The following is a 27181-nucleotide window of genomic DNA, read 5'->3' as shown; positions in this document are numbered from 1 at the left end:
GCGCGATAGGATACACACCTCATGCGCACCCTAGAGGAAAGGCGGGGTAGGATACATACCTCATGCGCACCCTAGAGGAAAGGCGGGATAGGATACACACCTCCTGAGGTATCGATGCAGAGGAGGGCGGGTCTTTCAGCAGAAAGGAGGCTCTGGAATGAGGCATCTTGGGATAAGGGGCAAGGGGGGTAGGCTGAGGAACAATCTAAGCAGCTATTTCTTGGCAGAGAGGGGGGTGGATGCATGGAACAGCCTCCCAGTGCAGGTGGGGGAGAGGACAGTATCTGAATTCAAGAAGCGCATGGGATCTGTGAGGGTGTGGTAGGGATTGCAGAGCTGAGCATTTGGTGAGGATGGGAAGTCTTGGTAGGGCCATATGATAGGACTGAGGGGTTGTTTGTCTACTTCTCAAATCTGACCTTCAAGGATTTATCTTCCAATAAATTAAACTGACCCTCCTGGAAGAAAGGAAGCCTCTTCTAGTAATGTCCAGGAAAATAGGATTAAATTGATCAATCAGTCCTCCTGAGGATGAAAGTGGAGTTTTGGGGGAGTTCAGCTATTCATTTCCCAAGCCATGAAATTAATCAGCTGGAAATGGAGCGACACCTCCTCCCCCATTAGACAGAGCCACTAGTCTAAGGATGCATGATAAGAGGCACAGACAGGGGCGCTGTGTGACCCCCCAGCCTACTCTTCCCAAACTCCCTTTTTATTTTCCTTTCCTGTACAAATTACACCAAACTATTTTCAAGATTTTTTTTTTTTTATCATATCATTGTAGTAATTGAGCAAAAGTAACATTAACAGAATTCAAGCCATTGTTTAAAAACTAACAATATCAATACAAATCACAAATACATATACTTATTGCTATAAATAAGTTTCTGTGGTTCGTTTCACTCCTGGACTTTCAAGCATCTGCCTCTCCTAGTACACAGTAAGAACACTACAGATCCCAGAATGCTGTGGGTGGGTAGAGGAGCTAAGCAGTTGTCCCTTATGGAAGGCGGAGCAAGACCTTAGCTTCCAATCCCTTACAAGGATGCCAGTTCACGCTTTTTAGTCACAAGGGTAAAAGATTCTCGGCTGCTTAGACCTGGTAAGGCACTCGGTGCAAAGGCTGCAAGTGCAGTGTGTTTCTCCCAGGAACCAAGCACGTGCGGATGAGACACGTGTAGGGACAGCAGCATCGGGGCTGGGTTCTCCTTTGGTGGAAGCTCAGGCGACGCTTGGTTGCATGTTCACAGCAGCTTTTGGTTGACCGCATGACACCATACCCCCTTAAGACATTTGAACGCAGTCCAGGTTTTTACCGGAAACTCCCATTGCACAGCACGCTGCTGTCTGTAGTCTTGATTTCTATTGCTCCATACAAAAAGAAGAGAATCAAAGTGTCTTGGGCCGGGAGACAGAAAACCAGGACTGTGCATGTGCCGGTAAGCATGAAGCCACTTCGTCCACTTTAGGCAACACCACACATATCTTTTGCATACATAATATGTTCAAACTTCACTTTTCTTTTCTTTTTTTTTTTTTTAACATGTTCTCATTTAGAAAAAAAAGCTAAAATTGGAAAATGATCAGTTCTTCTGTGAATGTCACCATTCTGGAAGGGAAAACCTTTAGCTCTTCCTAAGCTAGGTTTCACATCTTTCCCGCAAACTTTGCTTCTCTCTAAGGAGGTTTCATGTGATGCACTGGAAATGACCGTGACCTGGTTTTACAATAATTCAGACACTAATACGGGGCAATAGCAAAGAGACATAAGTGAGAGCAGACTTGATCCGTAAAGCTCTGGCCACTGGCTATGAAAGTCATGCCATGTTTCTTATGTCAAGTAACTTACATTTGGGGACGGCTGCCAGGCTCTAGTTTGTCCACCAGATGGCACCATCCATGGGTTGCCACCTTTGTGGAGGCCAGCGAGCCTCCTGGGCTCAGTTCTGACTCTTCACTTTATCCGGCTTGCCCAGCTCTAGTGCGCACCCTGAGACCAGCGCCTGCTGTCCAACACTCCAGCAGGCCTGAAAGGGATGGCCAGAGGAGGACTACGGAGGCTCCCTTGCCCTATGTTCAGTTTATGTAGGGAAACCATGGAACCACGTGTCAGGAGCACTGACTCAGTATGCAGTGGCAAGCCTGCACATTCAGTACACACTCCCTCCTGCATGCCACCATCTGGCCAATAGCTTGCCGAAGCTCACTGACTTATTTTGGGCAATGGACGCACCTACAGGGTTCAGGAAATTCTGCCTAGACGTCCGTTTCCCTCAGTAGATGGAAGAATTTTTTATCCACAGAGCCAGGTATCCATGAAGACCGTCCATCCATGGAGTCAACCTTTGGCAGAACCTCTGTCCTGCCATCCTTCCTCATCAGCAGGAGCCGATCAATTTCATGCGCACCTGTCACACCATGCACCAGAAACGTGGAGGCTCCATAGGGTTTGGTTTTCAAGTCAAGTGAATCCTCCGAGTCCTAATGGCACATAAAACATGAGAAAAGGGCCATTAGCAATAACAATACTTTGCCTTACTGAGAGCCAGTGGTATTGATCTGAAGAATGAGAACCACCCACTGAAGAGCTGAATCCAGTGCGGAGGGCGATATTCACACTGCCTACATTGCTACCTAGTCTGGGGTGCTTTCTACCTGCTGACTTTGCACTGATTTTTCAACACGCAAGTGTGTGTGTGTATTTTCTCTCTGATAATTGCTTAAGGGAAATAAGTGCCCTCAGAAACTTAACACCTAAGTTTCTCTGGCCTCAACCATGCAAGCATTTTTGAAAATCCATAATATATCGGGCTTGGTAGTATGTCCGTCAGTGCTCGCGCATGTTCCGCAGCCCGCCGATAGATGGCGCTATAATATATCAGGCTTGGTAGTGTGTCCGTCAGTTCTCGCGCATGTTCCCCAGCTCGCCGATAGATGGCGCTATAATATATCGGGCTTGGTAGTGTGTCCGTCAGTGCTCGTGCATGTTCCGCAGCCCGCCGATAGATGGCGCTATAATATATCAGGCTTGGTAGTGTGACCGTCAGTTCTCGCGCATGTTCCCCAGCCTACCGATAGATGGCGCTATAATATATCGGGCTTGGTAGTGTGTCCGTCAGTGCACGCGCATGTTCCCCAGCCTACCGATAGATGGCGCTATAATATATCGGGCTTGGTAGTGTGTCCGTCAGTTCTCGCGCATGTTCCCCAGCTCGCCGATAGATGGCGCTATAATATATCGGGCTTGGTAGTGTGTCCGTCAGTGCTCGTGCATGTTCCGCAGCCCGCCGATAGATGGCGCTATAATATATCAGGCTTGGTAGTGTGACCGTCAGTTCTCGCGCATGTTCCCCAGCCTACCGATAGATGGCGCTATAATATATCGGGCTTGGTAGTGTGTCCGTCAGTGCACGCGCATGTTCCCCAGCCTACCGATAGATGGCGCTATAATATATCGGGCTTGGTAGTGTGTCCGTCAGTGCACGCGCATGTTCCCCAGCCCGCCGATAGATGGCGCTATAATATATCGGGCTTGGTAGTGTGTCCGTCAGTGCACGCGCATGTTCCCCAGCCTACCGATAGATGGCGCTATAATATATCGGGCTTGGTAGTGTGTCCGTCAGTGCTCGCGCATGTTCCCCAGCCTACCGATAGATGGCGCTATAATATATCGGGCTTGGTAGTGTGTCCGTCAGTGCTCGCGCATGTTCCCCAGCCTACCGATAGATGGCGCTATAATATATCGGGCTTGGTAGTGTGTCCGTCAGTGCTCGCGCATGTTCCCCAGCCCGCCGATAGATGGCGCTATAATATATCGGGCTTGGTAGTGTGTCCGTCAGTGCACGCGCATGTTCCCCAGCCCGCCGATAGATGGCGCTATAATATATCGGGCTTGGTAGTGTGTCCGTCAGTGCACGCGCATGTTCCCCAGCCTACCGATAGATGGCGCTATAATATATCGGGCTTGGTAGTGTGTCCGTCAGTGCTCGCGCATGTTCCCCAGCCTACCGATAGATGGCGCTATAATATATCGGGCTTGGTAGTGTGTCCGTCAGTGCTCGCGCATGTTCCCCAGCCTACCGATAGATGGCGCTATAATATATCGGGCTTGGTAGTGTGTCCGTCAGTGCTCGCGCATGTTCCCCAGCCCGCCGATAGATGGCGCTATAATATATCGGGCTTGGTAGTGTGTCCGTCAGTGCTCGCGCATGTTCCCCAGCCTACCGATAGATGGCGCTATAATATATCAGGCTTGGTAGTGTGTCCGTCAGTGCTCGCGCATGTTCCCCAGCCTACCGATAGATGGCGCTATAATATATCGGGCTTGGTAGTGTGTCCGTCAGTGCTCGCGCATGTTCCCCAGCCTACCGATAGATGGCGCTATAATATATCGGGCTTGGTAGTGTGTCCGTCAGTGCACGCGCATGTTCCCCAGCCCGCCGATAGATGGCGCTATAATATATCAGGCTTGGTAGTGTGACCGTCAGTTCTCGCGCATGTTCCCAAGCCTACCGATAGATGGCGCTATAATATATCGGGCTTGGTAGTGTGTCCGTCAGTGCTCGCGCATGTTCCCCAGCCCGCCGATAGATGGCGCTATAATATATCGGGCTTGGTAGTGTGTCCGTCAGTGCTCGCGCATGTTCCCCAGCCCGCCGATAGATGGCGCTATAATATATCGGGCTTGGTAGTGTGTCCGTCAGTGCTCGCGCATGTTCCCCAGCCTACCGATAGATGGCGCTATAATATATCGGGCTTGGTAGTGTGTCCGTCAGTGCTCGCGCATGTTCCCCAGCCCGCCGATAGATGGTGCTATAATATATCGGGCTTGGTAGTGTGTCCGTCAGTGCTCGCGCATGTTCCGCAGCCTACCGATAGATGGCGCTATAATATATCGGGCTTGGTAGTGTGTCCGTCAGTGCTCGCGCATGTTCCCCAGCCCGCCGATAGATGGCGCTATAATATATCGGGCTTGGTAGTGTGTCCGTCAGTGCTCGCGCATGTTCCCCAGCCCGCCGATAGATGGCGCTATAATATATCGGGCTTGGTAGTGTGTCCGTCAGTGCTCGCGCATGTTCCCCAGCCCGCCGATAGATGGCGCTATAATATATCGGGCTTGGTAGTGTGTCCGTCAGTGCTCGCGCATGTTCCCCAGCCCGCCGATAGATGGCGCTATAATATATCGGGCTTGGTAGTGTGTCCGTCAGTGCTCGCGCATGTTCCCCAGCCCGCCGATAGATGGCGCTATAATATATCGGGCTGGGTAGTGCGTCCGTCAGTGCTCGCGCATGTTCCCCAGCCCGCCGATAGATGGCGCTATAATATATCGGGCTTGGTAGTGTGTCCGTCAGTGCTCGCGCATGTTCCCCAGCCTACCGATAGATGGCGCTATAATATATCAGGCTTGGTAGTGTGTCCGTCAGTGCTCGCGCATGTTCCCCAGCCCGCCGATAGATGGCGCTATAATATATCGGGCTTGGTAGTGTGTCCGTCAGTGCTCGCGCATGTTCCCCAGCCCGCCGATAGATGGCGCTATAATATATCAGGCTTGGTAGTGTGTCCGTCAGTGCTCGCGCATGTTCCCCAGCCCGCCGATAGATGGCGCTATAATATATCAGGCTTGGTAGTGTGTCCGTCAGTGCTCGCGCATGTTCCCCAGCCCGCCGATAGATGGCGCTATAATATATCAGGCTTGGTAGTGTGTCCGTCAGTGCTCGCGCATGTTCCCCAGCCTACCGATAGATGGCGCTATAATATATCGGGCTTGGTAGTGTGTCCGTCAGTGCTCGCGCATGTTCCCCAGCCCGCCGATAGATGGCGCTATAATATATCGGGCTTGGTAGTGTGTCCGTCAGTGCTCGCGCATGTTCCCCAGCCTACCGATAGATGGCGCTATAATATATCGGGCTTGGTAGTGTGTCCGTCAGTGCTCGCGCATGTTCCCCAGCCTACCGATAGATGGCGCTATAATATATCGGGCTTGGTAGTGTGTCCGTCAGTGCTCGCGCATGTTCCCCAGCCCGCCGATAGATGGCGCTATAATATATCAGGCTTGGTAGTGTGTCCGTCAGTGCTCGCGCATGTTCCCCAGCCTACCGATAGATGGCGCTATAATATATCGGGCTTGGTAGTGTGTCCGTCAGTGCTCGCGCATGTTCCCCCAGCCTACCGATAGATGGCGCTATAATATATCGGGCTTGGTAGTGTGTCCGTCAGTGCACGCGCATGTTCCCCAGCCCGCCGATAGATGGCGCTATAATATATCGGGCTTGGTAGTGTGTCCGTCAGTGCTCGTGCATGTTCCGCAGCCCGCCGATAGATGGCGCTATAATATATCAGGCTTGGTAGTGTGACCGTCAGTTCTCGCGCATGTTCCCCAGCCTACCGATAGATGGCGCTATAATATATCGGGCTTGGTAGTGTGTCCGTCAGTGCACGCGCATGTTCCCCAGCCCGCCGATAGATGGCGCTATAATATATCGGGCTTGGTAGTGTGTCCGTCAGTGCTCGCGCATGTTCCGCAGCCCGCCGATAGATGGCGCTATAATATATCGGGCTTGGTAGTGTGTCCGTCAGTGCACGCGCATGTTCCCCAGCCCGCCGATAGATGGCGCTATAATATATCGGGCTTGGTAGTGTGTCCGTCAGTGCACGCGCATGTTCCCCAGCCCGCCGATAGATGGCGCTATAATATATCGGGCTTGGTAGTGTGTCCGTCAGTGCTCGCGCATGTTCCCCAGCCCGCCGATAGATGGCGCTATAATATATCGGGCTTGGTAGTGTGTCCGTCAGTGCTCGCGCATGTTCCCCAGCCTACCGATAGATGGCGCTATAATATATCGGGCTTGGTAGTGTGTCCGTCAGTGCTCGCGCATGTTCCCCAGCCCGCCGGTAGATGGCGCAGGCGGCTCCCTGGTCGCCTTGGAGGCTCAAACACGCCAGAGATACAAAGGACAGCGGCCATCGTGAGATAGGCAGAAGAGACCCTGGCATGCCGCGAATGGAGCGCATCCCTCGGCACATGCTCCGTTCATGGTGAGGATGAAGGTCCGGCGCACCGTTCGCGGCGAAAAGGTAAGGCCCCCATGTGCCGCGATCGGCGCACCAGGCCTTCACCTTCGCCACGAACGGAGCGTGTGCCGTGGGATACGCTCCGTTTATGGCATGCCGGGGTCTCCGCTATTTTCTGCTCAAGGAGAAAATGGAAGGCCCCTGTGTGCCGTGAACGGCGCGCCAGGCCTTCATCTTCGCCGCGAATGGCGCGGGTCCCACGGCATGCCGGTGAGAGAGAATGTGTGTCAGGGAGGGGAGGGTGAGAGAGAGCAGGAGGGTGTGAGAGAGAGCATGGGGGGGGGGGTTTGCCGGTGAGAGAGAATGTGTGTGTGATAGAGGGGGGTGACAGAGCATGGTTGGTGAGAGGGGGGTGGGGAGGGTGTGAGAGAGCATGGGAGCTAAGAGAGGGTGGGTGGGGGGATGCTTGACTGTGGGTTTCAGAGAGAGGGAGCCTATATGAGGGGAGGAGGATGCCGGTGAGAGAGAATGTGTGTGTGTGTGAGAGAGGAGAGAGGGTGTGGGGGAGTGCGAGAGACAGCTTGGTTGATAAGAGGGGGAGTGCACGGGATGCTTGAGTGTGGGTTTCAGAGAGGGAGCCTATATGAGGGGATGTGTGTGTGTGCCAGAGAGTGAGGGAGCCTGTATGAGGGTGTGTGTATGTGGAAGGGATACTCTTACAGTGAATTTCTAGGGAAATTCTGCTCAAAACAAGAGCAGATGTGCCAATAAAAAGGCTCGCCGCCCGGGCGTAGAACGGGTACGGTTGCTAGTACAAAGTATATGCATTTTTTGCAATCCCTGCCCCTGGGAACATTTCCCCTGAATGCAGGTAGAAGCACTCACGTTATGGAACTAACTCCGCACATGCTTTTTACTCACGGAACGTGTCCTCCCTAAACCTAAAGTAGCAAGGAGAAATTAGATCCCAGCTTATGCGTCCCCAGTGCAAAAGCAACAACTGGCAGAGCTGAGGACTTTCATCTCATGGCGGTCGCTCTCTGGCCCTCAGGAATGGGTAGAACTTTAAACCACGGCAGGTCTGCACTCCTACCATCCGTCACTTAATCCTGTCATATTATCCATCCACCAGTCGCATCATTATTATTAAATGTCTATCACTAATCTGTCCATCCACCCATCACATCAATCTCTGATCGTTTAGGCAAAGCAATGAAATCGTCGCTCAGTGCCTCCACCCACCGATCAAACTTCCATTTAGTTTGCTTCTCTCATCAACCAAAGTCTGTTTCTGGACCACTGAAGACTCCAGTGGTGCACTCACCTCCGTCAGGCTGTCCTCAGAGGAGTCATCCTTCAGCTGGGGGGTGAAAGTTGGCCCCTGCTGCATTAGGTCCCACCACAGCAATCCTGGCGCAAGCTCGTTCCTCTTAATGGGACCTAAACATAGCAGAGAACCCTTGGTTTAGACCAGGAGCTGCAGGTGAATCTCGCCACGTCCCAGCTTCTACTGCAGCTCGAGAGGATTAGGCGAGATGGCACATGCTCTAAGCTCTAAGCAGTTTACTCTAAACTAGAGCCTGGTTTAAAAAAAATCCAAAAACTGGCTTAGCCCTCATGATGAGAGAATAATAAATGCATATGCTCCATTCTATAATATACTAATCTGGACTCCAATTCTCAAGGTTATACCACAGAATCTACACTCGAAATGCTTTCTGAAGGAGAGTCTCCTGTCTGAAGCGACATTGGCCATCCCACCTAGCAAAATCAGTTTGAGATCTCATATATTGTTTCTGTGACTTTCCAGCGATTCATATTGCTATAAACTAGTACGCAGTGATTCATATTGCTATAAACCATATGATAACATTTTGGGAAACCTAGCTTTATTTTATTTTAAAATTCCGACTTTGCTCTGTTTTTGTAAAACGTAATATAGTTAATTATTTAATTTAAGAACATATTAGTTAGAATTAGGGCGTAAAGTATATATTGTATTTTTTTTCCTTAACTTTACTTTCTTTCATTTACTTTTTGTGTTTTTATTTTATTTAATTAGATATTTTTATTTTTATTTTATCTGACGTTATTCTAATATCTGTAAACCGTTTTGGTCAAATTATTATTTGCGAAAGACGGTATAGAAATCGTTTAAAATACATAAATAAATAAAATGTCTTTACCTGTGATGTAACTGACCAGGACCCCTATCACGACAGTGCTCAGTGTCCCCAAAGCTCCATAGTACAAGTACGACATGGCGTAGAAGTCATCCGCAATTTCCGGCCTGCAGAAGAAAGGATACTGTGAGCGGCGGGCCAGAGAACGGCGGCAGGGGCCCTGCAGTGCGTGGGCGTTGCTGAGGCTTGGTGCGCAGAAACGGCAGCGCACGAGCACTGACCAGGAGAGGGCCCGGCGCTTTGCAAGCGAACTTTCCTCTCAAAAGAGAAACCTGAGCAGGTCGGGACGTTCTTGTACTGGCGCAGCAAAAGCCGCGCGCAGAGGCTGTGGTGTAAACAGCACACGGGCCCCTTTCTTCAGAGCTCAGCACGTCTCCCAGATTCAGGTTAGTAAAGGTGGCCCCTTCTGGGCTGATCCAGTTAGTAAAGTGAAGGTGCTCAGCCTTTGTCACTCCACGTGTTACAGCAGCATCAACGGACACTCAAGAGTCACATTCATGCGCCTTTTATTTTTTTTTTGACCCAGCTGTTTCTTTGGGCCTCCAGCTTAAGGAGAACCAGGCCTAGGATTCAACACCATCATTCGCAACCATCTGGAGATGTCTTTTTTTTCCTATTTTATATCCCTACCCCAACCCCGCCTTCCTTCAACATGCCTAGTTTGGTCATTGCAGTGATGACGGCCCTGTGCATTTGCAGAATCCTGCAAATGTGGGCGTGGAATCTGCCCACTAGGTGTCACTCTTACGACCATGGTCTGTCTCTGTTTCAGCCAACCCCAGGGAGCAGGCGGGAACACGTTTCTCACGTCTAATTCTTTTATTATAAAATTACACATCTCCAGAACCAAATCCAGCCTGATCAGCTTTCACAAGGCCCATGGCCTCGGCCTAAAACAGCCACATTCGGCACTCACATCCCTGGTCCAGTAACTGCGACCAAAGGTGGTTCTTACTGAGCGGCAGTTCTGGCCTGGCCTCCTGACATCTGCGCAGGTCTGATGTACTCCCGGCGACTTTGAAACTGACCCCCCTTGCCGTGTCGCTTTCGCATCTTGCCAGCCAAGCCTGATCTCACCTGTCTAGGGGTGTAGATGTATTTGCAGGGGGCAGTGGTCCCAGGACCAGTGTGCCGTTGGTGGAGTTGTACAAGGGGCACAGCTCGGTGTACGTAGGCAGGACCCCCATCGTCTTTGGCGAGGGTGGGTAGAGCGTTCCCCCCACGGCCACCCAGAAGGAGAGGGCAAATCCTGCTGCCAGTCCACTAAAGACACCCTGTGTGTGAGGAGAAAGAGCAGTTAGCCCAAGCGTGAGAGCGCCTCACCCGAGGCCTATGGAGACATGCAAGAAGCTGCACAGGGGCATTGGGGATGAAGGGAGATGCAGTGACTCCCGGCGGCCTGAAAACAATGCACCAGCTCACTGCTCTCTCCTAAAGATACGCCAGCAAGCAGAACTGTCACGTCTTCCCAGGTCCAATGGGAAACAAGGCATGGGCCCCCAGGGGCCCACCCAGCAGAGGATTTCTGTTTTAAAGGGGCAGGGCCAAAATAAAGGACCATCCTTCCATGTGAGAGACAGTTGGGCAGCACTGCATTTTGTGATTTGTAGTCCTAAATATTGTCAGCCACTGCTGTTATTCACAGGCTCCCCCCCCCCCCCGAAAATATGTTTTGGCCCATTCGGCATCCTCCCAAGTGTGCTCTGTGGCCTCCTCAGAGCCTAGGGCCATTACCTGGCTCTGAATGACTTTTTAATCAACCCCCCCCCCCCCCGCCCTGTTCCTGATGGAAGCACAAGGGCCGCAACAACAGCCTCCCCGCAATCCCCTTCCTCTGCTTCCTTGTCGTCCCTCCGAAAATCCTGCCATAAAGTACTTACATGTGTGTTTGCAGCGGGCACCAACATCCCCAGTATGAAAGCTCCGAGCAGAGGACCACCAATGACCCCCATGATCGTGAAGGAACCCTGCAACAGAGAGAGGAAAAGCAGCGCTGAGCGACTCCATATCCACGGCCAAAAAAAAAAAAAATCAGCACCCGTTCAAATTCTGCTTTATTTAAGCTTTGAAGGAAAGTGCCACACTCTTTCCCCCCCCCCCCCTGCTGAAAAAGGGCAAGGGTGATGCCGTAGGCACCGATGATTACTTTAATGGCGCGGCTCTGTGGAACGGTCTCTAGAGCTGCAGTTCCTGCTGATTCCCCTTGGAGCAGACGTGAGTCGTGTCGGCAAGAAACGCTGGCTGGATCAGACTGGCCCTTCCTTAGGCACGATCTCACAAGTGACGGGCCGCCCAGGCGTGGGTTGATCCCGCTGCCCAGGAGGTCATGTGGGTCACTGTTATCAAATACAGTGCGCTCCGGTGGCATCATCCTTTGGAAGCCTAAGACTAGATGGGCTGCACCCACCCCCAGCCCTAAATTGGAATTCCTGCGGTGCCCACGGGGCTGAGAGGTCCCTCCCCCCGCGTGCGTTTCTCTGCAGGGACCCGAGTCACCAACGGCTCAGGTGCGCACGTGCAAAGGGGCTGCGCCCGTTACCTGCAGCACGCCGCCTCCGAGCAGGGAAGAGAGAGCCGCCACCGTGATGCACGCGCTGCCGTAGATCAGGGCTGAAATGACAAAAGGCAAAGGTCAGCGAGCGCTGGCACCGGGCGAGAGCGCTCCCCAGCCGTGGCTTTTCCAGCAGAATGGAAGAGGCGGGCGGGCCGACCTATCGTGCCCGCTCCACGTATCGCAGGTGGATAAAGGCCAGACCGTGGTGTTTCCCACACCATGACGGGTCTGAGATGGGTCAAAGCAAAATTGAAAGTTGAAAGTGCAGAGCCAGGACAAAGATCCAGCCCCGGACCTTACTCAGCTGCGATTGTCACAAAAGCAGCAGTGCAGTGCAGTATGTTGGAGATGTGACCATACCCCTGGGAGCCCTGACTGCTGTGAATTAATCGTGAATTTCCCCCTCCCCCTGATCCCCCTCCTGTTACACGTACAGAGTCCCTTGGAGATGAGGGCAAGCTTCTTCGGGGACAGCGAAGGCATGTTGGGTTTGATCAGATCTTCCACGGTAACTGCAGCCATAGCGTTGATGCTGGTCGAGGCCGTGCTAGAGGGGAGCGAGAAGGGTGGAAAAATGAAGGTTAAGAGCTTTTGGCCAGCTGGTGCTTTTCGGGAAGAGAGCACAATGCGTTTGTGTTTCCTGCTGAAAGCTCTTCGGTAGGCTTCACTTTTCCCAAGCTCATCTTTATGGGCCAGATATCCTAAAGGGTTTTGTTTTTTTTTTTCCCTGTTTTGTATTTTATGGGAGAGGTTTAGAACATCTGCTCCCCCATGTCTTGCTCTCCCAGAGCTGAAACCTGCCACTAGACCACCCCAGATATGGCAGAGCAGATCTGATCTGGAGCCTGCGCACAAGGGCTTGTCAGCGTGTTAAAGGAGGAAGACGGTCCGATCGCTCGGCGCCGTCTTCTGCCCAGCTGTGTTTGCAGAGCTCACGGCCCAGGCCGGCAGTGGGGTCCCCTTCGGCGCCCCAGTGGTGCAAGGACGTGGAGGAGATCGGCGATGGGAGGTACCCCCGCCCCCATCGATCCTGGGGACTGAGCGGGGGAGGGGGGGGGGGAACGCATCGGGAAAATGTATGGTGGGAAGCGTTAAGGCTGACGGTAAAGGCATGTTTCTCCGTGGCCCTCCGACTCATGGTCTACCCATGGTAACCGGAAACCAGTAGCAGCTGAAAAGAAGGGGGCCCACTTGCAGCTGCTCCTGGGTTTTGGGGGTTAATTATTTGGATCGCCCATCGTTTTGAAACCTAGCGACATTCCACTCCCTCCCTCCCCCCCCTCTAGCAAATTCTTCTCTTACCTTAAAGTTCCACTGTATGCACAGGCCAGGAACAGACCGGGCACGCCAGGGTACTGTTCGAAAATCTCCAGCACCAGGAAAGGTATGTACTGACAGAACAAGAAAATAAAAAAACACGCATCAAAAGGCAATGCAAAGACTGTGGCTCCAGAAGAAGAGAAAGAGAGAAAGAGAAAAAAAAAAGTGCTACGTGGGAATCTGCTCTTCCTCCAAGGGACCCGGGGGCTGATATTCAGAGCCGCGTCTGTCCGGCTGAGTTCGGACAAAACGGCATGATTTGAAAATTTGGCCACACCGACTAGCCCTGAGATAACCAGATAAAGTGTTATCCAGGTAAAAAAATTATCTGGCTAGGTCAGGAGTGCTCTGGGGTGGAGCTGGGTATCCAGCTTAAGTTAGCTGGATAAACAGCGCTTTACAGCGTCATAGCTGGATAACCTCGAACTGCCAAAAGGCAATCCTATATTTAACTAGATAAACCTATCGGGCTAACTTTTAAGATTACCGGGAAAATTAGGCGGTGCAGCCAGCTAACTTTGCTGGCCGGATAGCAGCTGAGTATGGATCCTCCACCCCTTCCAGCCCGGTTTTTATCTAAGGAAATTCTCAGTGTAGTCTAAGATTTCCCATTTATCCACAACCAGGAGCAGCCCAGAACAAACAGCAGCAGTGCAAGCGTCGCACACCAAAAAGTGTAGCACATAAGTTTGATGTCTAAGGAGAGGGGATCATGCATTCTTTCAAGTATGCTCTCTCTCTCTCCCTCTCTTCTCCATAAGACACGGCCCGTTGGGTTTGCAGTGGAGAGGATGAAGCACCGACGGCGGGGGAGCTCACCCAGCCATCGCTGCCAGATCCCACTGCAGAAACCCTTGAGCAGTGAACGTGCGTCACAGACTTCATACCTGGTCTGGTGCCGAGACGTATCCCGCCAGCAAAGGGTCGCAGTTTCTGTAGAGGGCAAACATCACAACGCCACAGGCCACTGCACTGAACACAATGCAGCACAGGGCCCCTTGATTCACCAGGATAGCGCTGCGGAGGCAAAAAGAAGAGGTCAGCTCTTCAGTTGCTGTCGCTCATCGAGCGATCAGGGGAGGCAGCCCAGGACAACTGGGGTTGGCGGGAGCTCTGAGTTTTAAGGTCATGGTATCGTGCACCCAACAGCAAGATGTGGTCATGAACTCAACTATTCCTAAAGTGGTGAAAAATCACAAAAATAAATAAATAAATAAATAAACATTTGTGTCCACAAGCGCATTATGGGACACAAGGTAGTTAAAGAGAGGCAGCACCGTTGGGTGAACCTCGCAGGGGGTGGTGAGGATTGGGCAGACTGTTTGCAACAGGTTCTACAGTTGAAAAAAAACAAACCACACAGAGAGAGTTCTTCTGGGCTGGCAGTGCTCTTGTTCGCCCTCCACCCACACAGATGGTGCTCTCTGCAGCTAGCCGAGGCCTCAGGCTGCCCTGGGCTGCACCTCCGACCTCCAACAGCCCTCCCCCGTGGCAACTTACAGCTTTGCCTCCCGCTCCGTCTTGCAGGAGATGTAGCGCTGAACTTGTGCCTGGTTGACGCCATACATGGAGAGCCAGAGTAATGTCCCACCAAAGAGGAATGTCCAGAAGGTGTAACGTCTCCGGGGGTCGGGATCGAAGCTGCCCATAAAGACAAAAAGACCCTGTTAGAGGGACTGCCCTGATATAAAGAATGCAGACACCTGTAGAACCTGCTATCAGGATTCCCTTGATGCAATGCTTACTATTGGTTCTGGACCACTGCCAAAGGAATAATTCTAAACTCTAAAGCAAAAAAAAACCAACAAAAAACCGTAGCACCTACTCTCCAAAGTTGATCCTGGAGTTGTTGCTGGCGATTTCCAGAACATTTCCTACTCCGCCAAGCAGTATTGTGCCTTGGATAACAATTGCGAAGAATCCAGACATCATCACCAACACCTGGAACACATCTGTCCAGATCACAGCTTTCATCCCACCCTGAGGAGAGGAGAGAAGAGAGAGTGTCAACACCTGGAACACATCTGTCCAGAGCATCTCCAGGGCAAGGATGAGATTCCCCGCCGGAAATGTCCAGTGTATTACAGCAACTCCTGGCTGTGACTGGGGAAGCTGGGGAGGGGACCTTTATACCAGCTTCAGCAGGACACATGGGACTGGTCTGGACATGGCTGAGATGATTTGTAAGTGGAAATTACATTACTAGAAAACATGAAGCAAGTTAAACTCCTTAGATGCTCCTCTTCTCATTATTGTGTGTGTGTGTGTGTGTGTGTGTGTGTGTTTGAGTATGTGTGTATGTGTGTGTGTGTGTATATATATGTGTGTGTGTGTGTATGTGTGTGTATATATATATGTGTGTGTGTGTTTATTGTAACTTTTTCTTCTATGCACTTGTTATACTTTTGTAATGTATACTCTTACGTTTTAGCTATGTACGTTATAATGTATTGCTCACCCCTTGTTTTATGTAAACCGACATGATACGAACTTCCGTGAATGCCGGTATAGAAAAACACAAATAAATAAAAATAAATAAAAATATAGTATGACATTATACACACACACTACAGTTCACAAAGCTTTTTCCTTTTCTAACTGCATTGGTGGGTTCTAGCAGTCATGAAACTTTGGTTTCCATTCACTCACCAGTGTTGTGTAGAAGGTGCAGATTGCCCCGGTGGAGAGGAGAGATGCCCAAATATCCAGACCAGTCACTACCAAAAGGAGAAAGGATGGAGTTACTGACTCTGTCTAAGGTGCCTTGGTGAGCAGAGTAACAATGTGCAGGGCTTCACTTTGTCAGCTGGGTTACTGGGAAGGGGTGTTCGGGCACAGAAGAATATTCCCCAAGGTCTGAGCCCGGCTCTCTGGGTGACCTCGGGTGTGTCTCGCATCATCTCCCCGTGCTTCCGTTCTGATCCCAGCTCTACCATTGCCTCTCTAGGTGACCAAGCTCTGCACCGGGTTGCCCTTGGATGCAGCATTTTTAGGGCATCCCAAGCTATCTGTAATTACTCTCTCTGTTCTGGTTACTAGTAGCAAACGTTATTGTCAGAACCGCAGTAAAACAGCATCTTTCTTTTAAACAGGAACTACACCTGCCCTACAGTCACAGGACTTTAGAAACAGGGGTGCAGCCACTCCCGGGGGAGGGGGGGGGCATGATCCCAGACATGCTGACTCTGTGACTGTGCGGGATGACAGTGGGGCATGCTGGCTCCTCCAGGTCTCTTATTTCTACGTACAGTGGAGGGGGACGTACCTTGGTTGAGTATTAGTGCAGGGGTGTAGATCACAATCCCAGTATACAGCATCTGCAGAGAGGGAAAGCACAGAGCATCCAAGGATCAGTGCCATGTGCCGGCAGGAGGCGACCCCCCCCCCCCCCCCCCTCTGTCAGTAGCCAGGGGACACGCCCTGCTGCCATTGTAGCTGTGGCATAATGACAATCTCCATGCAAGGCCCTACCTAAAGGCTCGTTACCGGCGGGGCTGGATTGAAGATTTTGGCGCCCCCCCATAGGCAGAGGGCTATGGTGGTGCCTGTTTGAAGCTCTGCCAGCGCATGGTCCTAAAAGCAAGCCAGAGGCAGGCTCCTCTTTGGCCTGGATATTTGGCGCCTTCAAAAACCCGGCGCCCTTGGCAGTTGCCTGCGCCTAAACCTGGCCCTGGTTACTGGCCCAGCAAACAAATGCACCAACGTGACTGGGTTGGTTATATTAAGGCTGGGCTTTATTGTTAAGGATTTTTGCAAATACTGTTACTCTGCGGCTGCCATTTCCTTGAAGTAACCTGGAAGGAGGCCAGTGGGGGTTTTTTCTTCCGAGCGAAGAATTTCTTATCATTGTTTCGTATTGATAATGGCAGTCGTCTTATTCCCGTGTGCTAACCCACATTACTGTTTGCAGATGTTTTATGTAACTGTTACGCAATTGGTAAGGTGTTTGCCCTCCGCCGATCTGATGCGGTTGTTAGGGGATGGGCTTGGATCTGTGTGTGTTCTGCCTGCTCGCAGGACTGGGCGGCCACTGCTGACCCATCCGGTGCAGAATGGGATTAGGCAGGTGCTTTAATGTGTGATGAGACATTTTATGTTACTGTCTGATTATAATTACAATGTCCCCTTTGAATACTGACGGTTGATTACAATCTGACCTGTGTGACCGACCGGCTTTTTTTAGCAGTGGCAATAGGTACAGATGTGGGCTATTAATTTGTTACTGCTGTCCCATGCCCTGCCTGCCAGTCGCAATAAGGCACGGCAACATATTCGTTTCCCCCAAGTCGGGCTGGGCTTAGCCCCCCATGGGCTCTTTACCGCAAAAAAAAAAGACGGCGCCTTACCGTGCCGATGATGTACTGAATGGTTCCGCAGAGCCGCACCGACTTGCTGAATCTCATTTCCAGGTACTGCAAGAGAAAAATCCAGAGAGAGGAGGGATTGAAAGATGTCCTGAGCGGGGATCTCCCACAGTGTGATAAGAAGGACCGGAGACAGATGGGGGGGGGAGGACGGGGGCAGCTGCTGCTTTTGGGATCCATTCCTGCAGCTCCTTGTCTTAAGCTCTGCGTTTTCGAAACCACGTTTCATGCTATGACTACTGGGGAGGCCCGTCTAGTCCCACATTTTCATAGTCCCACATTTTCAGGAAAGACAGATCCAGGAGTTAGTTTTAGCCCCCATCGCCTGTGTGAATGTGTGGCTCTTACTGTCTTAAGGGGAAATCAGGCCTCCAGTTGGCCGTCTGCAGTGGGGTCAGTGCCACATTACCCAATCTGCACAGTGGGCATGTGCCTAGGGGCTCCGTGCCCCTGTAAATTGACATTATATTACAGTCGGCCTACAGAGGCAGGAGGCACTCAAAGTATTGGTGCCTAGAGGCCCCAGACTGTCTTAATCTGCCATTGAGTGAGTGGGGTAAAAACAGGACTGGATCTGGATGGAACATGCAGCCAGCTGGTCTTCTGCAAATCAGTCTAAAGGCAAGGTATAGCAGAGCACACGCAGTGTGGTGAAAGTGTGCGTGGAGTTTACCCTGATCCAACTCTAGCACAGGGAGGGTGCATTCACATCCCAGGCTTTGCTTTGAAATACTAATTTTTTCAAGGCAGTTTCTGTTTGGTATCCATTGGAATACAATCAGACTGGGCTCTGGGGTGCAGGCTGTGCCGTACAGTTGGATCAGGACTACAGCGGTGGGGAAATAGAGGTTGTGAGAGTCCCTGCCTAGTAGGGCTTACAACTCTCCCTCTGCTTTGAGGAAGCTGAATCCTTTGCAGGGTGCACTGTGTGCACCCTGCAAAGCTGGAGGCGATTATTATTATTATATTTATTTAGCTCAAGGTGAGTTACATTCAGGTACTTCTAGGTACTTCCCTGTTCAGTTCACAGAGGGTTTACAGCCCAAGTTTATAGCTCAGACTGGGGCAGAGAGGGCTAGGACTCCAGCAGGCATAGCACCTCAGATCAGGGAACCCGCACCCCATCCCACTGCATGCACACTGCAATTACCGGGACTGGGAACATGCTTTGATGCCTGAAAGAAACGCCACACTGCTCTCAGGCACCTAGCAGCCAACAGCTGGATTTTCCAGGATAGAACTTGAGTGCTGGGGAAGATCCTGTACAAGATGTACTTTGGTTGGCCGACTCTCTGGTGTCCTACAGGGTCCTGCACATCAACCTGCTTCCCCCCTAGATGGCTGTGCTGCAGAAAGGTTTGTGTTTCAGCAGTAGGTGGGGACCTGGCATCCTGCACCTACAGCTAGTGACATGGAAAGGGAAGAAGGGGGGGGGGGGGGGGGGAAATGACATCCTTATCACCAACCTGTTGAGTTAGAGACCCCGTGCCTTAAGCCCCCGGAGAAAGGGCATGGGGTCTGCCCACCCATTGTCCCCCACAGGATGCTCTGCTCTCTTACCTCATAGGTGCTGGTGAGCCCCAGGCGGTAGAAGACAGGTAAGAAGATGTAGGCAGTCAGTATGCTGTTCAGTATCTGGCTGATGCACATCTGTAAGAACTTGACGCCATAGCGGTAGGCTTCGGCAGGCACCCCTAGCACCTGGATGGCGGACATGAAGCTGGCAGCGAGGGATAAGCCCACGGGGACGGCGGACATCTGCCTCCCGCCCGTGAAGAAGTCATCGGAGGTTTTCTGCTTGCCCTTGGCGAAGGCATAAAAGAGGCCGATGCTGGTGGAGATAACCAGCATGAGGGCAAAGACTCCGTAATCCCAGAGACCAAAGGTCAACTTCTCGGGAGCGAACAGACTCAGTTCCTCCATCCCGTCCTTCCCAGGAGCAGCCAGAGGCACAGACAGCTCAGAGAAGATAACCCTGTTGAATAAACAGCCAGCAGACCAGATAACCTCAGCCACTTAAGTAAGAAGAACGGACACTCTCTCTCTCTCTCTCTCTCACACACACACACACACTTATGTGGGTGTGATGTGTTGCTTTAGTTTGGTAAGATGGGGTTTCATCATTTTTTCTATTGTTAATTGTTATATGACATGATGAATTTGGAATATGTGTTTTGTAAGTCACTTAAGAACAGTTCGGAGCGAACAGATAATAGTTGGTGTGAATAGTTGGCTCTTGTCTAGTGGCTGGAGGGATGCAGGTGAGAAGAAGGTTTTTGCTTTTTTTTTTTTTTTGCTCTGGGAAGGATCTTCAGCACGATACAGAAAATCTGTCTACTACCAAATCACCGCTGAGGGCTTTTGAGATTATTCCCTAATTCTTGCAGTTGAAGGGCCAATCGCAGCAGAGTTTGCAGCCTAGAGTAAAACTAGCACCGGCACCAACCGGGGCGGCGTTTCTCGCGGCTTCTGCGCTGCAGAATAGAAGAGCAGATTATTCTATCACAGACTATTATCTGTTCGCGAAAAAGCCCCCGAATTGGAATAAATCACTGCCTGTGCAGGAGACTGATGCTCCCGTCGGGTCTTGCTCCTCTTCTAGGATGCATGCGAATCCCTGCAGAACCCCCCTCGGGTTACCTGCGCAATTGGCAGGGCGCTGGCTTACCTGCGCTGAACCGGAGGAGCGCGAGGATGGGACCCGGGAGGCGAGGCAGCGCGCGGCTCCTGCTGGGCGCGAGGATGGGACCCGGGAGGCGAGACAGCTCGCGGCTCCTGCTGGGCGCGAGGATGGGACCCGGGAGGCGAGGCAGCGCGCGGCTCCTGCTGGGCGCGAGGATGGGACCCGGGAGGCGAGACAGCGCGCGGCTCCTGCTGGGCGCGAGGATGGGACCCGGGAAGCAAGGCAGCTCGCGGCTCCTGACTCGAGGGCTCCGGGGAGGGCTGCTTAAGGTGGCAGCCAGCAGGCGAGCAAGAGGATAATTCTGGAGCCGCTGGGAGGCAGGGAGGCAGGTTTTATAGATACTTGAAGGCTGATCCCTCCCTTTGCACACAGGTCTTTTTTTTTTTTTCTTGGCCCAGGTCCAGGGATGGACAAGTGACTGCAGATACATTCTCAAGGACCCTGGGGCCAAATGCGACTGAAATCGGAGGTGCTAATTTCTTACAGGGACACCATCCTGGGCAAGGGAGATGCAGAGTTGCCAAGCTACCCACTTCCAGGAGGGAGCATTTTAAACCAGTCCCGCACTTTTAAATTTCCTTTTGTGTCATTTCCCATCCAAAGTGACACACAAAACCAAACCCACATATTATCAGTGTTTTCCTTTGCTGATGGGGGTTCACCATGAGCATTTTTAAAACTGGGGGGTGGGGTTCCATCACAAGATCAGCATTAAAAATGTCAGACATGTCAACCTGCCAGATTTAAAAAGCTTATGCTGCTGGCACGTAATAACAGAAACAAGGAAGAACTCTAGGCGCTGCCATTGGAGACCATCCTGCCAGTGATGGAAGAGAAGACAAGATCCTAAGCTGCCACGGGGAGAGGGGAGAGAGAAAGGGAAAAGGATAGCAGAGGGTGGGAGGGTTGTTGGCAACCGTGGAACAGGCTCTTGCTGCAGGGGACAAATGCTGGTGGGGGGAGGAGAGGGATCACCCAACAGTTGGGTCGGGGGCAGGGGCGGTTCTATAATGAGGCAGGGTGAGGCGGCCACTTCAGGCGGTAGAATTCTGAGGTGGCAAAAAATGCCCCTCTCAGAATGCTTCTGTGGAATCTGCCTCACCCTGCCTGCCCCTGATGTGGCTGCCTCAGCTCAGGTTGGCAGCGGCCAAAGAACATAGAGAGGATTGGTTGAAGCCGCTGCCAAAGTTCAGGCCGGTGCTGGCCAAAGATTGGAGAGAGGCCCCACATGAGAGAGAGGCAGCTTGCTTGTGAGAGTGTGTGTGTGTGTGTGTGCTTGTTTGTGTGAGAGGCAGCTTGTGTGTAATTGCGTGTGTGTAATTGCTTGTGTGTGTGTGTGTGTTTGAGAGGCAGCTTGTATGTATGTGCATGTGTGTGAGGCAGCTTGCTTGTGTGTGTGTGAGAGGCAGCTTGTGTGTAATTGCGTGTGTGTATGCTTGTGTGTGTGTGTTTGAGAGGCAGCTTGTATGTATGTGCATGTGTGTGAGGCAGCTTGCTTGTGTGTGTGTGAGAGGCAGCTTGTGTGTAATTGCGTGTGTGTATGCTTGTGTGTGTGTGTGTTTGAGAGGCAGCTTGTATGTATGTGCATGTGTGTGAGGCAACTTGCTTGTGTGTGTGTGAGTGGCAGCTTATGTGTGTGTGTGTGTGTGTGTGTGAGAGAGAGAGAGAGAGAGATAGATTGCAAGCCTGAGGGGATAAGCGAGCATGTGTGAGGGTGCTTGGGGAGGGGCAGAGAGCATATGTAAGGGTGCTTTCATGTGGGTGCCAGAGAAAGGGAGCCTATGGGAGAGTAGAAGGAAAGTGGGGTGGGGGCAGGTGGGGCCCGTGGGGGGGGGGGAGCACCATCCCATCCCTCACCTCAGGCAGTAGACCCCCCAAGAGTTAACATGGCAGGGAGTTGCCAGCTTTTCTTAGGGACTTATTTCAAGTTGTTGGTAAATGTGACAGGGGGCTGCCAAAGGCAGCCCTTGCTACAGGTGATTTCCCTAGGATGTCCCTAGGGTAGGGAGTTACCTACTTTCCTTAAGGAAAATGAGAGCTACAATTCTATATATGCAATGGGGCAGAACCATGACTGGACAAGCCTGTCCTGAAACAATGGAGCTGGTTGGCAAGTCTAGAACTTAGACCAGTGGTATTCACTGACAGTCCTCAAGGGCCACAAAGGGGTCAGGTTTTTATGATATTTCTAACGAGTATGTATGAGAGAGATCTGTATGCACCCTACTTCAGTTGTATGCCAAACTATTATATGCATATTCAATAGGGATATCCTGAAAACCCAACCCATTTGCAACCCTCAAGGACGGGAAGTGAATACCACGAGCTTAGACCTTGGAGCAGACAGGAGGGCTTCTTTATAGCCTGGAGGCTGCTGCTGGTATCACTGTCCTTCAGAAGGAATATTCTGCTTCAGTCCCACAAGTTATGAGACCTAGCCCTTCATTCTTGCTGCTGGAAGTTCAGTGGTTGCAGTATGATTCAGTGGCAGATTAAGACACCCCCTTCACCTCCCATCTGCCTAAAACCATGAATTTTCAATAACATACTATCATAGCAATTTTCAAAAGTCAATTACCTGCATTAAGTGCACTTAACACGGGTAAAATCTATTGACAATTCAATGGCATATATTGTAGCAATTTTCAAATGATGGGTTAAGTGCATTTACATATGTAAAACCCAGATTTAAGCATGTAAATGCTTTTCCGTAGCCTCCTCTGGTGCCCAAACATCCAATCAGTAATGCTTGGTAAAAGTGTGAAGCAAAGACCATGTCTCTGCCTGACAGATTCCCTGCAGAGATACCAGCTGATACTCCACCCAGGAGGCTGCCTTCGCCCTAGTAGAGTGCGCACACAACCCCTCTGGAATAGTTCAATCTTTACAAAAATATGCTAAAAAGATAGCCTCTTTCAGCCATCGTGCAACCATGGCCTTAGAGGCCTTACTTCCTTTCTTGGAACAAGACAAAGAGATGATTTGAATGCTAAAAACTGTTAGTGACCTTAAGATAAAGCAATAGAGTCCAACGAGCATCCAGTAAGTGAAGCTCCCTTGCATGCGGCATCTCCGCCAACAATTGCGGAAATGTGGAAAGCTGGTTGAGATGACACAAGGAGATGACCTTTGGTAAAAAGGAAGTTACTGTACACAAATAAACCCTATAGTCCGTAATCTGTATGAAAGGATCTCTACACAACAAAGCTTGCAGTTCTGAAATTCATCTGGCTGAACAAATCGTCACCAAGACAGTCTTCAAGTTGAGATCCTTCAAAGAAGCCCGTTGGAGAGGTTCAAAGGGAGGCCCACACAGAACATGAAGAACCAAATTAAGGGGCGGATTTTAAGAGCCCTGCTCGCGTAAATCCGCCCGGATTTACGCGAGCAGGGCCCTGCGCGCCGGGAAGCCTATTTTACATAGGCCTCCCGGCGCGCGCAGAGCCCCGGGACTCGCGTAAGTCCCGGGGGTCTCGGAGGGGGGCGTGTCGGGGGCGTGTCGGGGGGGCGGGGCCCCGGTCGTCGCGGCGTTCCGGGGGCGTGTCGGCAGCGTTTTGGGGGCGGGTACGGGGCGTGGCTACGGCCCGGGGGCGTGGCCGCGCCCTCCGTACCCGCCCCCAGGTCGCGGCCCGGCGCGCAGCAGGCCCGCTGGCGCGCGGGGATTTACGTCTCCCTCCGGGAGGCGTAAATCCCCCGACAAAGGTAAGGGGGGGGTGTAGACAGGGCCGGGCGGGTGGGTTAGGTAGGGGAAGGGAGGGGAAGGTGAGGGGAGGGCAAAGGAAAGTTCCCTCCAAGGCCGCTCCGATTTCGGAGCGGCCTTGGAGGGAACGGGGGGAGGCAGCGCGGCTCGGCGCGCGCAGGCTATACAAAATCGATAGCCTTGCGCGCGCCGATCCAGGATTTTAGTGGATACGCGCGGCTCCGCGCGTATCTACTAAAATCCAGCGTACTTTTGCTTGAGTCTGATGCGCAAGCAAAAGTAGGCTGATCGCGCTTCTTTTAAAATCTACCCCTAAGGTTCCACGATGGACACATCCTATGGACCGGAGGACGCAAATGATTCGTCCCCCTCAGAAATCGAATGACATCTGGATGGGAGGCCATCAGCATCCCCTGAAGCTTACCTTGAAGACATCCTAAGGCTGCTACCTGAACTCAAAGTGAGTTAAAGCCAGCCCCTTTGCCAAATCCTTTTTCAGAAAGGCTAAGATCTGAGAAATGTCCAGACGCAGAGGAACCAGACCTTCCTCCATACACCACGACTCAAACACTCTCCACACTCAGACATAAGCAAGAGAAATGGATGGTCTCCGGGCCTGTAGCAAAGTGGCAATAATCGCCTCCGAGTATCCTTTCAAACACAACTGCCTCCTCTCAAAAGCCAAACCATGAGACAGAAAGCAACCCTCCCAATTAGAGAAGATGGGGCCCTTAGCGAAGAAACTCTTGCAGATGACCTAATTTGATGGGACCGTCTACTGCGAGATAAACCATATCCACAAACCACAGCCCAATCATTTGGAATAACCTCCCAACAAATATTCATCTTACATCTGATGCCAAAGAATGAAAAAAGGCAATAAAGACTCGCCTCTTCAAATTTGCATACCCAGAATAATGTATTCTTTTTCTACATTTCTTTCTATTTCTGTAGTCTACCCCTTCCCCTCACTCTTCCCTACCATTGTTTTAATTTTTGTTATATAATTCGTTGATATTTTATTAATTATTTATGTTAATCATATTTTTATTTTTATCTTATTTCGTTTATCATTTTTATGTATGTATTTTATTGTAAACCGCCCCGAACCTTGGAGAGTACGATATATAAGTACTTTTAAATAAATCAAATAAATGGCTTGGACACTCTGGAACTACTAGAACCACCCTCTCTGGGAGTTGCTCTATGCGTTGCAACACTTGGCCTGTGAGAGGCCAAGGGGGAAATACATATAGCAGGACTTACTATGGTTGTATATATGTCAGACCGTTATGGTTGAAGCTTTATAAGAACATAAGAACTTAAGAAATTGCCATGCTGGGTCAGACCAAGGGTCCATCAAGCCCAGCATCCTGTTTCCAACAGAGGCCAATCCAAGTCACAAGTACCCAAACACCAAGAAGATCCCATGCCACTGATGCAATTAATAGCAGAAGACATTCCCTAAGTCAATTTGATTAATAGCAGTTAATGAATTCTCCTCCAAGAATGTATCCAAACCGTTTTTAAACCCAGCTACACTAATTGCACTAACCACATCTTCTGGCAACAAATTCCAGAGCTTAACTGTGCATTGAGTGAAAAAGAATTTTCTCTGATTAGTCTTAAATTTGCTACTTGCTAACTTCATGGAGTGTTCCCTAGTCCTTCTATTGTCATCTACTCTTTCAAGACCTCTCATGATTTTAAAGACCTCTATCGTATCCCCTCTCAGCTGTCTCTTCTCCAAGCTGAACAGCCCTAACCTCTTTAGCCTTTCCTCATAGGTGAGCTGTTCCATCCCTTTTATCATTTTGGTCGCCCTTCTCTGTACCTTTTCCAGTGCAACTATATCTTTTTTGAGATGCGGTGACCAGAACTGTACTCAAGCTGACGTCTCACCATGGAGTGATACAGAGGTATTATGACATTTTCCGTTTTATTCACCATTCCCTTCCTAACAATTCCTAACATTTTGTTTGCTTTTTGACTGCTCCAGCACACTAAGCAGACTATTTTAAAGTATCCATTATGATGCCTAGATCTTTTTCCTGGGTAGAAGCTCCTAATATGGAACCTAACATCGTGTAACTACTGCATGGGTTATTTTTCCCTATATGTAACACCTTGCACTTGTCCACATTAAGTTTCATCTGCCATTTGGATGCCCAATCTTCTAGTCTCGCAAGGTTCTCCTGCAATTTATCACAATCCGCTTGTGATTTAACTACTCTGAATAATTTTGTATCATCTGCAAATTTGATAACCTCACTCGTCGTATTCCTTTCCAGATCATTTATAAATATATTGAAAAGCACCAATCCAAGTACAGATCCCTGAGGCATTCCACTGTTTACCCTTTTCCACTGAGAAAATTGTCCATTTAATCCTACTCTCTGTTTCCTGTCTTTTAACCAGTTTGTAATCCATGAAAGGACAGCGCCTCTTATCCCATGACTTTTTAGTTTTCGTAGAAGCCTCTCATGAGGGACTTTGTCAAATGCCTTCTGAAAATCCAAATACACTACATCTACCAGTTCACCTTTATCCACATGTTTATTAACCCCTTCAAAAAAATGAGGCAGATTTGTGAGGCAAGACTTCCCTTGGGTAAAGCCATGCTGACTTTGTTCCATTAAACCATGTCTTTTTTCTCGGCACTGAAGTCAGGCTCACTGGTCTATAGTTTCCCGGATCGCCCCTGGAGCTCTTTTTAAATATTGGGGATATGTTGGCCACCCTCCAGTCTTCAGGTACAATGGATGATTTTAATGATAGGTTACAAATTTTAACTAATAGATCAGAAATTTCATTTTTTAGTTCCTTCAGAACTCAGGGGTGCAGACCATCCAGTCCGGGTGATTTGCTACTTTTTAATTTGTCCATCTGGCCTACTACATCTTCCACGTTCACAGTGATTTGGTTCAGTTCATCTGACTCATCACCCTTGAAAACCATCTCCGGAACTGGTATCTCCCCAATATCCTCATTAGTAAACACGGAAGCAAAGAATTCATTTAGTTTTTCTGCAATGGCCTTATCTTCCCTAAGAGCCCCTTTAACCCCTCAGTCATCTAATGTTCCAACCGACTCCCTCCCAGGTTTCTTGCTTTGGATATATTTAGAAAAGTTTTTATTATGAGTTTTTGCCTCTACGGCCAACTTCATTTCAAATTCTCTCTTCGTCTGTCTTATCAATGTTTTACACTTAACTTGACAATGCTTATGTTTTATCCTATTTTCTTCAGATGGATCCTTCTTCCTTTGTAAGCTGTGAGGGCTCCAAGTCAGAGGGGTCCAACTTTTTCCTCTGCTCGCCCTGGTGGGGGAGTTAATTTGATTCTTGCAAGTATAAATCTTGGCTTG

General features: G+C 50.5%; 1 protein-coding gene across 1 annotated transcript; it reads right to left on the bottom strand.

Annotated features, from left to right (window-relative positions):
- Positions 1-786: 786 nt before the first annotated feature.
- SLC5A5 (solute carrier family 5 member 5) lies at positions 787-20395 on the bottom strand. The gene is made up of 16 exons (XM_029614063.1): positions 20101-20395; positions 18993-19407; positions 17415-17480; positions 16334-16385; positions 15718-15785; positions 14894-15048; positions 14569-14709; positions 13956-14085; positions 13051-13139; positions 12183-12295; positions 11734-11804; positions 11075-11161; positions 10272-10468; positions 9198-9301; positions 8336-8451; positions 787-2481 (listed from the first exon to the last, which is right to left on the bottom strand). The coding sequence occupies exons 2-16, from the start codon at positions 19353-19355 to the stop codon at positions 2257-2259; spliced, it is 1977 nt and encodes a 658-aa protein (XP_029469923.1). The 5' UTR covers positions 19356-19407; positions 20101-20395; the 3' UTR covers positions 787-2256.
- Between the last annotated feature and the right edge of the window lie 6786 nt (positions 20396-27181).

This window comes from Rhinatrema bivittatum, chromosome 8, assembly GCF_901001135.1.
Source record: "Rhinatrema bivittatum chromosome 8, aRhiBiv1.1, whole genome shotgun sequence".
NCBI classification, from domain to species: Eukaryota; Metazoa; Chordata; class Amphibia; order Gymnophiona; family Rhinatrematidae; genus Rhinatrema; species Rhinatrema bivittatum.
Note: the sequence above shows the minus strand (reverse complement) of the source record. Positions and strands in the feature narration are given on the sequence as shown.

What these genes read in the sequence shown, in the direction of transcription:
- SLC5A5 (XM_029614063.1), bottom strand. Translation starts at nt 19,355, where the DNA reads ATGGAGGAACTGAGTCTGTTCGCTCCCGAGAAGTTGACCTTTGGTCTC. An exon ending in GGCTCACCAGCACCTATGAG is followed by an intron (nt 17,481 to 18,992) that starts GTAAGAGAGCAG and finishes TTTCTCTTGCAG; the next exon opens with TACCTGGAAATGAGATTCAG. An exon ending in CCTCATCTCCAAGGGACTCT is followed by an intron (nt 11,805 to 12,182) that starts GTACGTGTAACA and finishes TTGTCATTTCAG; the next exon opens with CCCTGATCTACGGCAGCGCG.